The following is a 13,567-nucleotide window of genomic DNA, read 5'->3' as shown; positions in this document are numbered from 1 at the left end:
ATTTGTGGGATGTTTGTGGAACTTTGAGGGACTTTTTAGGAATTTGGTGAGATTCTGTAGAGAACTGACGAATTATCAGGTATTTGTCATGTATTCTGTGGGAATTTGTGGAGATTCTGTGGGATTTTTCTGGAATTTGGTAGAGTTTTGAGAAGATTTAGGGAATTTTGTGGGACTTTTCTGGGATTTTGTTGGATATTGAGGACATTTTGTGGGATGTTTCGGGAATTTGGTGGGGCTTTTCAAGAATTTTGTGGTATTTTGAAAAGATTTAGGGAATTTTGTGGTGTTTTTTCTTGAATTTTGTGGGAAACTGTGCTGATTTTATGGGGCGTTTCCGGAATTTGGTCGAGTTTTCAGAAGATTTAGGGATTTTTGTGGGATTTCTGTGGGATGTTCTGGGAATTGGTGGAGATTTTGTGGGACATTCCTGTGAATTGGTAGGGTTTTGAAATGATTGAGGGAGTTTTGTGGGACTTCTCTGGAATTTGGTGTGTTTTTTCTGGAATTGTGTGGGATTCTGAAGAGACTTGAAGAATTTTGAGGAATTTTTCTTAGATTTTGTGGAAACTTGTGGAGGTTTTGGGTGATTTTTGTGTGATTTTGTGGGATATTGAGGAGATTTAGGGATCTTGAGGGATTTCTCATGTATTTTGTGGGAATTTGTGGAGATTTGGTGGGATAATTTTCTAGAATTTGGTCGTGTTTTGAGAAGATTTAGGGAATTTTGTGGTGTTTTTTCTTGAATTTTGTGGGAAACTCTGCTGATTTTATTGGGCGTTGCTGGAATTTGGTCAAGTTTTCAGAAGATTTAGGGAATTGTGTGAGATTTTTCCTGGAATTTTGTTGGATATTAGGGAGATTTTGTGGGATGCTTGTGGAACTTTGAGGGACTTTTCTGGAATTTGGTGAGATTCTGTAGAGAACTGACGAATTATCAGGGATTTTTCATGTATTCTGTGGGAATTTGTGGAGATTTGGTGGGATATTTTTCTAGAATTTGGTCGTGTTTTGAGAAGATTTAGAGAATTTTGTGGGATTTTTCCTGGAATTTTGTTGGATATTGAGGAGATTTTGTGGGATGTTTGTGGAACTTTGAGGGACTTTTCTGGAATTTGGTGAGATTCTGTAGAGAACTGACGAATTATCAGGGATTTGTCATGTATTCTGTGGGAATTTGTGGAGATTCTGTGGGATTTTTGTGGATTTTGGCCGTGTTTTGAGAAGATTTAGAGAATTTTGTGGGATTTTTCTTGAATTTTGTTCGATATTGAGGAGATTTTGTGGGATGTTTGTGGAACTTTGAGGGACTTTTTAGGAATTTGGTGAGATTCTGTAGAGAACTGAAGAATTATCAGGGATTTTTCATGTATTCTGTGGGAATTTGTGGAGATTCTGTGGGATTTTTCTGGAATTTGGTCGTGTTTTGAGAAGATTTAGGGAATTTTGTGGGACTTTTCTGGGATTTTGTTGGGTATTGAGGACATTTTGTGGGATGTTTCGGGAATTTGGTGGGGCTTTTCAAGAATTTTGTGGTATTTTGAAAAGGTTTAGGGAATTTTGTGGTGTTTTTTCTTGAATTTTGTGGGAAACTGTGCTGATTTTATGGAGCGTTTCTGGAATTTGGTCGAGTTTTCAGAAGTGTTAGGGATTTTTGCGAGATTTTTGTGGGATGTTCTGGGAATTGGTGGAGATTTTGTGGGACATTCCTGTGAATTGGTAGGTTTTTGAAATGATTGAGGGAGTTTTGTGGGACTTCTCTGGAATTTTGTGTGTTTTTTCTGGAATTGTGTGGGATTCTGAGGAGACTTGAAGAATTTTGAGGAATTTTTCTTAGATTTTGTGGAAACTTGTGGAGGTTTTGTGTGATTTTTGTGTGATTTTGTGGGATATTGAGGCGATTTAGGGATCTTGAGGGATTTCTCATATATTTTGTGGGAATTTGTGGAGATTTGGTGGGATATTTTTCTAGAATTTGGTCGTGTTTTGAGAAGATTTAGGGAATTTTGTGGTGTTTTTTCTTGAATTTTGTGGGAAACTGTGCTGATTTTATGGGGCGTTTCAGGAATTTGGTCGAGTTTTCAGAAGATTTAGGGATTTTTGTGGGATTTCTGTGGGATGTTCTGGGAATTGGTGGAGATTTTGTGGGACATTCCTGTGAATTGGTAGGGTTTTGAAATGATTTAGGGAGTTTTGTGGGACTTCTCTGGAATTTTGTGTGTTTTTTCTGGAATTGTGTGGGATTCTGAGGAGACTTGAAGAATTTTGAGGAATTTTTCTTAGATTTTGTGGAAACTTGTGGAGGTTTTGTGTGATTTTTGTGTGATTTTGTGGGATATTGAGGCGATTTAGGGATCTTGAGGGATTTCTCATATATTTTGTGGGAATTTGTGGAGATTTGGTGGGATATTTTTCAAGAATTTGGTCGTGTTTTGAGAAGATTTAGGGAATTTTGTGGGATTTTTCCTGGAATTTTGTTGGATATTAGGGAGAATTTGTGGGATGTTTGTGGAACTTTGAGGGACTTTTCTGGAATTTGGTGAGATTCTGTAGAGAACTGACGAATTATCAGGGATTTTTCATGTATTCTGTGGGAATTTGTGGAGATTTGGTGGGATTTTTTTGGAATTTGGTAGAGTTTTGAGAGATTTAGGGAATTTTATGTTGTTTTTTCTTGAATTTTGTGGGAAACTGTGCTGATTTTATGGGGCGTTTCTGGAATTTGGTCAAGTTTCAGAAGATTTAGGGAATTGTGTGAGATTTTTCCTGGAATTTTTTTGGATATTAGGGAGATTTTGTGGGAGGCTTGTGGAACTTTGAGGGACTTTTCTGGTATTTGGTGAGATTCTGTAGAGAACTGACGAATTATCAGGGATTTTTCATGTATTCTTTGGGAATTTGTGGAGATTCGGTGGGATATTTTTCTAGAATTTGGTCGTGTTTTGAGAAGATTTAGAGAATTTTGTGGGATTTTTCCTGGAATTTTGTTGGATATTGAGGAGATTTTGTGGGATGTTTGTGGAACTTTGAGGGACTTTTCTGGAATTTGGTGAGATTCTGTAGAGAACTGACGAATTATCAGGGATTTTTCATGTATTCTGTGGGAATTTGTGGAGATTTTGTGGGATTTTTGTGGATTTTGGCCGTGTTTTGAGAAGATTTAGAGAATTTTGTGGGATTTTTCTTGAATTTTGTTCGATATTGAGGAGATTTTGTTGGATGTTTGTGGAACTTTGAGGGACTTTTCTGGAATTTGGAGAGATTCTGTAGAGAACTGACGAATTATCAGGGATTTTTCACGTATTCTGTGGGAATTTGTGGAGATTCGGTGGGATATTTTTCTAGAATTTGGTCGTGTTTTGAGAAGATTTAGGGAATTTTGTGGGATTTTTCCTGGCATTTTGTTGGATACTGGGGAGATTTTGTGGGATGTTTGTGGAACTTTGAGGGACTCTTCTGGAATTTGGTGATATTCTGTAGAGAACTGACGAATTATCAGGGATTTTTCATGTATTCTGTGGGAATTTGTGGAGATTCTGTGGGATTTTTGTGGATTTTGGCCGTGTTTTGAGAAGATTTAGAGAATTTTGTGTGATTTTTCTGGGATTTTGTTGGATATTGGGGACATTTTGTGGGATGTTTCTGGAATTTGGTGGGGCTTTTCAAGAATTTTGTGGTATTTTGAAAAGGTTTAGGGAATTTTGTGGTGTTTTTTCTTGAATTTTGTGGGAAACTGTGCTGATTTTATGGGGCGTTTCTGGAATTTGGTCGAGTTTTCAGAAGATTTAGGGATTTTTGTGAGATTTTTGTGGGATGTTCTGGGAATTGGTAGAGATTTTGTGGGACATTCCTGTGAATTGGTAGAGTTTTGAAATGATTTAGGGAGTTTTGTGGGACTTCTCTGGAATTTTGTGGGGTTTTTCTGGAATTGTTTGGGATTCTGAGGAGACTTGAAGAATTTTGAGGAATTTGTTTTAGATTTTTGTGGGAATTTGTGGAGATTCTGTGGGATTTTTCTGGAATTTGGTGGGCCTTTTCACGAACTTTGTGTGGTTTTGAGGAGACTTGAAGAATTTTGAGGAATTTTTCTTAGATTTTGTGGAAACTTGTGGAGGTTTTGTGGGATTTTTGTGTGATTTTGTGGGATATTGAGGCGATTTAGGGATCTTGAGGGATTTTTCATGTATTTTGTGGGAATTTGTGGAGATTTGGTGGGATATTTTTCTAGAATTTGGTCGTGTTTTGAGAAGATTTAGGGAATTTTGTGGGATTTTTCCTGGAATTTTGTTGGATACTGGGGAGATTTTGTGGGTGTTTTGTGGAACTTTGAGGGACTTTTTAGGAATTTGGTGAGATTCTGTAGAGAACTGCCGAATTATCAGGGATTTTTCATGTATTCTGTGGGAATTTGTGGAGATTCGGTGGGATTTTTCTGGAATTTGGTAGAGTTTTCAGAAGATTTAGGGAATTTTGTGGGACTTTTCTGGGATTTTGTTGGATATTGAGGACATTTTGTGGGATGTTTCGGGAATTTGGTGGGGCTTTTTAAGAATTTTGTGGTATTTTGAAAAGATTTAGGGAATTTTGTGGTGTTTTTTCTTGAATTTTGTGGGAAACTGTGCTGATTTTATGGGGCGTTTCTGGAATTTGGTCGAGTTTTCAGAAGATTTAGGGATTTTTGTGGGATTTTTGTGGGATGTTCTGGGAATTGGTGGAGATTTTGTGGGACATTCCTGTGAATTGGTAGGGTTTTGAAATGATTTAGGGAGTTTTGTGGGACTTCTCTGGAATTTTGTGGGGTTTTTCTGGAATTGTGTGGGATTCTGAGGAGACTTGAAGAATCTCCATCACTCGGTCAAAAAAAGAACATTTATGTTTGCAGCTTTCAAATAAGTTTCCTTCTTCAAGTGATTTCTTCAGATCTGGCACAAACCCCCTCAATAGAATAAATAATTCTAATTGGCTTCCTAACAGAGGATTTTGCTGGACCTTTCCTAATAAATCCAAGCAGTTTCAGCACAAGATGTGCATGGTCATTTTTCTTTTCTATCCCTTGCTTCATGACTCAACTCTTCACTTTATTGTACTCAATTTTATAGTTCAGATTTTAAGCTGAAGAAAAATCCTTCTCTCTGAAGAAGATTTTCTCATCAATTGAGCCATATATATTTTTAATAGGGATATCAAACCCAGCCTGATGGAACAAACACCTTGAGACACCTTCTGGACATGAATGTCTCTTTAAAAATATTAAAGCTCTAAGGGTTGAATTCTTTGCAGGTTTAACTGAACTGAAAGAATAAGAGACTTTGCAATGGGATGAAATGATGACTCAGGTCTCTAGGACATAATCAGGTTTATAGGATCTCTCCAGCAGCCCCCGTCCATAGGGCTTTGCACTCCTGTTCTCCCATTTAACAGAGGAAATAGGTACACTTAAAAAGGGTTACCAAAACCCTTTTACCTTTAACCTATTAACAAAAGCTAAACGAGATACTTGGGAAAATCCTAATGCAAAGAAACATTCTGAGTGCGGCATTTTCTTATTGAATAAGCTCTTATTTTCTTAGCCAGATTCCTGTGGTGGAATCTGGCCTTGAACAGAGATTTTTAACACCAATATTGTGGAATGGGACGAGAGGACCTTTGTTTCCAGCTGCCTGTGCTGGTTTCTGTTCACCCTAGACTGACACCAAATAAACACGGTGCTGGGTTTCCATATAAATTATTGTAGTAGAAAGGCACCTGTTATTCCTTCAGAAAGAGCTCCCTACAACAACACAAAATTTCTTCCCAAGCCAAGGGAAGTTTATTTCCCTCTGTAATTTTACTGTGTGTGTGTGTGTGTGCGCTAGGTGGAAATAGAGAACTGTGAAAAGGCTCATTTTAGCAGGGATAACAGCTCACAGAAGTTATTCTGAGGCCTGGGCCGGAATGAATCACATTCCCACGTGTGTGTGCTGCCTGGCAGCAATCAATGCTTCCTCTTAGCAAGGGCACTCCGGGGGATGGAGAAATCAGAGCTGTGAAAAACCCAGCAAATCCTGCCTGACAGCTTCTCCAGGCAAACCGCCCTGCCGGGGCACCGGGAGCACGCTGGGATGTCGGGCCCATTCCACAGGGGCTCCTTTGGGATCCCTGCGCATCCCAAAACCCCATAACCCACTGCCCACCCCGGCCCCCAGTGCACTGACCTGGCTGGGAAGCTGTGAAGCAGGGGAGATGCTGATGGCAGAGGGCTGGGAAGCAGGGGAGATGCTGGGATGGCAGAGCTGGGAAGCAGTGAAAATATTGCAGTTCTGTAATTCAGGAAGAAGCACATGTTCCAAAGGAAATCCATCCAAAGCAGATTATACAGCATAGATTTGTTATCCATTTGAAGTTATTAACTGGAAGACAAAGAAAGATTTCTTTGGTAGCCTCACAGGTTTATCTTCATCATTTATAATAGGACAGTTACTCTGCTTTAAATATAAGTGGTTTCTTTCCCCCAACAGTCTCATCTACCTCCTCACCAAGCTGATAGAGAATAGAGGAGCACAGATCGTGTGAGGAACAGATTTGGAATTACATAAATGGACTTACCATGTGGCTACAGCTGATATTTCCAGCTCTGTGGCCTAAGAGCATCCATCCAATGTCCTGCCAGTCCAGCACTTCCTGATGGTATTTGCAGCCACTGCTTCCACAAAAGTCAGAACAACGCACTTCTCCTTTGAGGTCATCTGGCTGCTCCAAGTGCAACAATGGAGCCACCAAGTTCCAGTTGCAAGGTCAGCATTACAAATTTAAAACCTTCCTGTTACAAAAGGTAAAGGCTCTCCAATCCCGCTGGAAACAAGAGCTTTGAAGAAACCTAACTCTTCCAACTTCAGCTTGCTTCCAACTTGACGGTATCAGCTTTTTAAATAATAAAGGATTGTCTGTAGATTACTGTGGATTAAAATTAGAACTGCAGACCTGACTATTAGTCTCAAGTTTGACGGTGTGAGGAAGGTGATGGTCCTTCTTCTCCATCCCTGGAATCACCATCATGCACTGTCTCGACTATCTCCAAGAGGTATTTTTTTTTTCAACGTGGATAAACTATTTTAGGAAGTTTGGAACAGGGAGAATGGCTGCCTTCCATACAAATCAAACAGGTTCCATTTCCAAGTGATTACAATTGTATCAAAGTCTTCAGACCCAAATAGGTGTAGCCGCTGTGAAATACAGAAGCCCTTATGAAAGGCTCACTCAGAAGGTGTGAATAGAATAAAAAAGAAATTCATTATAAAAAAATGAGGAAGGAAAAAGCCTTCATTCCCTAACACTGCAGAATTCCAGCCAAGTAAAATCTCACTCACTTTACAATGAAAGGAAAATATTTGAGTGGTGGTGGCAGGGACAAGGCGAGGATATACGGTGCCAGGGAGGATTCTGCACTTAGAGATGCTGAGTATCCAGCCAAGAGACAGAAATTCAATTGCCAAGGCATTTGAATGAAGTCAATTAAGTCACATCACCTTTTCTATTTCAGTGTTTCCATCTGACAAGAAAGCAAAGGCGGGCAGCAGAAAGCAGGTGAGCTGCTGCACTCAGGGGTAGGGATCAAATGAACTATGCTGGTTCCATATGCACTATGGGAAAAGCAGGCAGAAGAGAGGAAGAGCTCTAAAATTAAGATGGAATTTTAACCTCTTCCTTCTCTGTTGACACTGACTGTAGGCATGTCTAACAGCTTTTCAGACAATTGTGTTTGATTTTGTTCCACAAACCTTACCTAGATCCACATTCATTAGCTGACTCTCTGCTGCCATCAAAATTGAGGGAAGGAACACCTTTTAGCACTGCTTAGAAACAGAGGAGATCAAACTAAACTCTGCAGCTCCAATGAGCGAAGGAATTATGTCCTATCCACCTTCATGAAGCCGCAAAGACCAAAATCTCTTGAGAGCGTGCCATTTCCTTTCAGCCTTGTGCACTGAGCCTTCAGCTCATCACGGATCAAAAGTTGCTGCACTAAATTACAAGAAAAATGACTGCATTCTGTTTAGTTGCAATCCTGGTAGTCATAACAAATCTTGTGTGCATCAGATGGCCTCCAGAAAAATCACATGCAACAGCAACACCATCCTCAGATGCTCTCCCAGTACCTTACCTAATCATTGCTCCGTCACTGGACAAGACTTGTCCCCACCCTTCACACCTACAGCAACAAACCTACAAATCTTCCAAACATTTCTTCAATTCCACACCCCTCCGGAACATTCCCGCTTAAAACCGCACAGCTGCCCACGGGACAAAGGTCCAGTGTTACAAGCTGCTGCTCTCCCTCCACACAAGCCCCTTGCACATCTTGCACTGCTGCTCTGAAACTGCACAATTTGTCAGCAGCACCATTAGACTCAGAATTGGGAAACAATTCCTTCTGCTGGGTTAAGTTGGAAACAGTTCAGGCTACAGGAGTTCTTTATTATTCACCCTCATGGAATGCCCCTGCCCTTCAGAGCTCAAGCACTCCTGTGCAGAGCATCTCATGGAGCCAAAGAGAAAGGACTGCTGTCCCAAAAGAAGAGTCTGGGAGGAACTCCCAGTGTCCTTCATGCCTTGAGAAAGCTAAGGAGCAGTCACTGATGGCCTAAAGGGTACAAATTCAGTTCAGATGACAAATTTTCCAGGGTGATCCCCCTCCTCTTTATCTTCTAACACAACTACAAACAAACCAAATGATAGATTTCACAAGGAATAAGGGATGTTTAAAAGCAAATCTCTAAACTAAGCCTGGCATGCTCACCCAGGAGTTCAACACAGCAAGGCAGGCACTCTGCACTACCTAGTTCATGGCAAGAGATTTCTAAACTCTACCAAATGAAGTGAAGAAATGAAACAGAGAGCAATAGAACCGTATTTTAATTCATTTCAAGGCATGGAATAACACAGAATCTTTTCCATGAAACTAGGGCATTTTTCTCCCTTATCTAGTGCCCAAGTAAGATTAGAAATTGGGAAAAAAACCACTGAAACTGCAAATGCATTTTGCCCCCAGCTAGAAACAAAAGGTAATTATTTGAAAACTAGAAAAAACTCCAAGAGGAAACGTAAAACATTATGGAATATGTATTATTTTTATCACCCAGAATTCCCCATGTTAAAGGCACAGAGAAAACCATCATTCAGAAGTGGGAAAACAGAGGGACTGTACAAGTGAAATGGAGTTCTGACAAATGATGCTGTGTAGAATATGGGTTCCCAAACCAACAGAACAAAGGCACCCCGACAGCAGCAGCCTCAGAGATTGTACATTGCAGCTGAAGCACGGGGGTTTCTGTAGATTCACCTTGTAAACTGGCACACTTACTTGCCAAGGCTGCTGAACTTCTTTCACCTTAAACCACAAAACCTCCCAGTCCTTCCACAGCAATCACTCCATCAAATCAAGGCAGACCAAAACATGTTCTTTGCGCTGTTCACAATAAGATGAAGTTATGTGCCCAAGAGATACCATTTGAAGTCAGAAGGAACAAGCCAGCAGGTGTAGAAAACTGGTATTTGAAGAAGTGACAAAAAGACAGCAAACTGAAGCCCATGCTTAATACAAAACCCCATGATTAATAGAACACAAATGCAGATGGATATGATAAGCTTGCACTGTCGAAGCTAAAATCATTTCTAACAAAAATCACCACATTTCCAAGAATTCAGTACCACTTGTGGTGGCCACTCCTGATCTCTACATAATATGTCAGCAGTTCAATTGGCAAGAATCTCTTTATCTAGATCCAAGCAGGGAAGAAGTCAAGGTCCCAGTGATATGCAATTCTGTAGCTTCATTAGAAACCTTTCATCCTGCAATAGTTGAAATCCAAGCGAGAAAAGAACCTGTTTGGACACCAACTATCCTTAGTAGCAACGTTTTGCAGCACGCAATTTGAAAAGGTTAACCTGCCAGGCAATAATACAGATAAGAAAAATGAAAAGGAGGGCAAGGAGAATCATCTGCTGCTGAAACTGCTCTTCTACAAAAACAAAGTGATATGAAGATTCAGCCCGTGAAGAACACATTCCTCAACCAGGAGAGAAAAACACAATTCTTAAAAATCTCCTCTGTCGTTCTGATTGGGAACGGTGGGAAAGAACGACACGGACTCTCAAGGGAGTCACAACAGGAGAATCTTCTCTACTTTATTACTCTAGGCTTGTCTAATAGACAGATACGTGGAAAGTACAGAAAGGAAACTCTTATTGCTTAGTAAAGTGCTACATCACCATCATTGGTCAGCGGGGCTCACCACCCCCCTGACTTTCTCCTGCAAGGAAAACAAGAGGACAGACAAACAGCACCTGGCAGTTGTTTTCTGTCTCTGAGGATTGTTTTGAAATCCTCCTATGAATTCCCAGGCTAGCTTCTCGGGCAGGACTGATAGGCCATGGGGCCTGCAGTTTCTGCAGCTCTCTGCAGCCTGCTCCAAAGCTAGCATCCATACTCTCCACTACATAAGAAATAGAAAACTGACTACAAATCACGTGTTCACTACTTGTTGCTTGTTCACTACTCAGACATCAGAATTACTACCACAATACTAGAAGAACAATCCAAGAAACATATTCCAGGGATGCATTTTAATTCATTTGCTGCTGCCAGCCGTGCTGTGCTTTGCTTCTATCCATCCACCCTGCTGCAAAAAGGTTCAATTGTGTTTTCACCATCACTTCAAATCAGCTCTTTGACTCACAGCTCACCGCAGACCTCGAAACAGGAGGCAAAGATCTGCACCACTTGGCCTTTCAGAACTTCTCACCCATCTATGACCTTTCTGGGGCCAGCTTCAGAAAATGGGGGGGAAGCCATTCCAAGGAACACGACCAAGGAAATCACACAGCACTCGGGACTTGTTCCAGGCATCAAATTTTTAATGGATGATGTGAAGTAACACCGAAGCAATTCCTGTCCACAGAAAAAAAGATTTCAAATGGTTTTGTCTCAAGGACAATCACTGGAGGTTGAAAATTTCTGGGGCTGAAAGTTACATGAGGTCCTCAACACTGAGCAATCAATATCCCCACAGTCTAAACTGTGAAATTACTACCTGGGCAAGGAGAACATTTTCAGGATTTGCAACTCATCTCAAAGCCTCAGTAGAACTCAACCAGCAGAATTCCCCTGAGATGGCACTGTGCTCTGGAAGCCCTCAAATACTCACTAAAACAGACTTGACTTTCACTAGGACAGCTGCTCATGAAAATCTGGGGTAAAACCTATGGGAAGTGGCCATGTGCACGCATATTCCTTCTTCCCACAGCAGGCACAATCAAATCCTCCTTTGAATGGCCTCCAAGTTGAGCAGCACTCATTGGCACAGCCTCTTCTCCCACAGACAGGCCAGCGAGCAACACGGCAGCGCCAGCCAGGTGGGCAAGGACAAGAGAGAGCAGATGCCAACAAGGCTTGGAAGCTGGGCCAAGGGAGGTTTACGCTGGCCATTGGGAAGAACTTGTGCCCAGCGTGGGCCATCAGATACTGCAATGGCCTGACAGGGGCTGCTGGAGTCATCATTGTGGCACGGGTGCAAGGCAAGCCAGGCCGCAGCGCTCGGGCCCCGCTCTGCTGGCCATACTTGCCGCCATGGCTCCCAGCTTGGACTCAACATTCTCTCAGGGCTCTCTGCAGCCAGGGTGTTCTGTGCTTCTGTGACATCACAGCCTCTGGGGACGGCACGCTGGCTGGCAACTGTCCCCAGCTGTTGCTGCGCCCCAGTGCCCAGGCACAGCTGCTCGCAGAGAGACGCCCAGAGCCTCGGTGCTGCTGGCAGAGCACTATGGCTGCTCACGGCTCCTCCGCGCTGCTGCAGCTTTACGTGCTGCTGCTCTTGGCTCATCCCCTCGACCCTGTGAGCAAACCTGAGCGCAGCACGGATGCCTCTCCTCTGCTTCTGGAGGATTGTCATCTGGACGAGTCGGACCCTGAGCGCATCCGGTGGGCGGCCAGGACATTCCTGCTCATCGACCTGCTCATCATAGGAATGGCCATGGGATGGTCGCTCGGAAAAAGAATTCAGAGACGCTGGCGAGAGGTGAGGAGGGGGGTGGGGGGTCAGGCAGGCGGGATGGGGCAGACCTTGAGGGCCTCTTGGGCACCCTTTGGCCAATGCCCTGCGGCAGAAGGGGCCTGAGCTCCTGGCTGGGGAATGCGGCCCAGGGCCTGAGCTCCATGGACAGCACCAAGCAGAGGCGGCAGAGCTCTGCCTGCTGCAGCCTCTTCCCCGGGCCAGCCCAGCCCAACTGGGCCCGAGTCTCTGTCTCCCAGGCCAAAGGCAGCCCCACAGGTGCCGGCCCCGCTCTGCCCCTCTGCCTCTTCCATGGGGATCCCTGTGCTTTGCCTTGCAGCGGAATCTCCAGAGCCCTTCGGGCCGTGCGGGGCCCCGCCGCCATCGAAGACAGGGCTGTCCCACGGAGCTGATGCAGCTGCTGATGGACAACCGCGACCTGATGCGGCTGCTCCTTCGCGACAGCCCTCAACCAACCACCAAGATGGCGGCAAAAGAGGGCAGTGACAGGAGACTCCGCACCTCCCCACAGCTCTGACCTCCAGCGTCGCGCTCCAGCTACAGAACCTTACGGGGAACGGGTGACCAGTGCCCAGCCCAGGCACTGCGACGTTCCCCACCTTACAAGTTAGCCACACCCCTGTTGTTGTTCGATTCCCCACCACGTTTCCCCCAAGAAGTTGACCTTTCCCTTAGTGTTCAGTTCTAAACAGTTGAAGCATTGAAGTTTCTTAGCCTTAAGATTCTTACCCCATAGTCTTCTAGTAACGTTGGATTGTAGATTTTAGAAGTAGTCAAGTGAATAAAGTTCACGTTTTCTACACGTTGCTGTGTCATTTTCTTGAGGTTGCACCTGAGACCTGGGGACTCCTTGAGAGATGGCTTTGCATGGCAGCTCCAGACTGCCTGCAATGGAGAGCCCCAGTGCCCCAGCAGGCTTTGCAAGAGCACGGAGGGCAGCGGGAAAGAAGAAGGTGGCCAATATTCACCTGCCTCCACCTTCCAAGGAAGCTTGCAGTCAAACCCTGTCTGCCCTTTAGGGGGGACCCTAAAGGCCCCGGCAGGCATCCCCATGGCCCCAGGACGGGGGGCTTGCAGCACTCTGGGGCACCAGGAAAGGAGCAGGATCATCCCTGGAAAGCTGTCTGGAGACAAATCCAGAGACGTCTCCCCTGGCATCCAGGCAAGGGCTGAATACAGGCAGGCAATTAGATCCACAGGCTGCCTGGGCTATGGCACCAATCAGTCCTGCTTCATAGATTTCGGGGGGCGGGGTTATACATATATATATATATATATATATACGCATATATGTATATATGTATCTACATCTGTATTTAGTTCTTTGTATTTATCCTGTTGACCCTCAAATAGGATTAGATTTCATTTTCCTACAAAACAAAACATCCGTTTTTTGATTTTTAGGAATCAACCATCTGTGCTCCCACTTTAAATCACTTCTCTCAAACTCATTCTGCATCTTGCTCCTTTCCAGCACCATCAAATACCTCTGTTAAAATACAGAGCATCAGTGGAAGGAC

General features: G+C 43.4%; 1 protein-coding gene across 1 annotated transcript; it reads left to right on the top strand.

Moving 5' to 3' along the window:
• Positions 1–7,376: 7,376 nt before the first annotated feature.
• LOC147652472 (uncharacterized) lies at positions 7,377–12,849 on the top strand. The gene is made up of 2 exons (XM_086892646.1): positions 7,377–12,053; positions 12,367–12,849. Exons 1-2 carry the CDS (start codon positions 11,241–11,243, stop codon positions 12,562–12,564), a joined length of 1,011 nt encoding a protein of 336 aa, XP_086748772.1. The 5' UTR covers positions 7,377–11,240; the 3' UTR covers positions 12,565–12,849.
• The last annotated feature ends 718 nt before the right edge of the window (positions 12,850–13,567 follow it).

Source organism: Cyanistes caeruleus, chromosome 6, assembly GCF_971803275.1.
Source record: "Cyanistes caeruleus chromosome 6, bCyaCae1.hap1.1, whole genome shotgun sequence".
Taxonomy (NCBI): domain Eukaryota; kingdom Metazoa; phylum Chordata; class Aves; order Passeriformes; family Paridae; genus Cyanistes; species Cyanistes caeruleus.
Note: the sequence above shows the minus strand (reverse complement) of the source record. Positions and strands in the feature narration are given on the sequence as shown.

Excerpts from the sequence above, each read along its gene's own strand:
- LOC147652472 (XM_086892646.1), top strand. The coding sequence starts at position 11,241 with ATGGGAAGTGGCCATGTGCACGCATATTCCTTCTTCCCACAGCAGGCA. Across the intron at positions 12,054-12,366 it reads TTCAGAGACGCTGGCGAGAG|CGGAATCTCCAGAGCCCTTC; the intron begins GTGAGGAGGGGG and ends TTTGCCTTGCAG.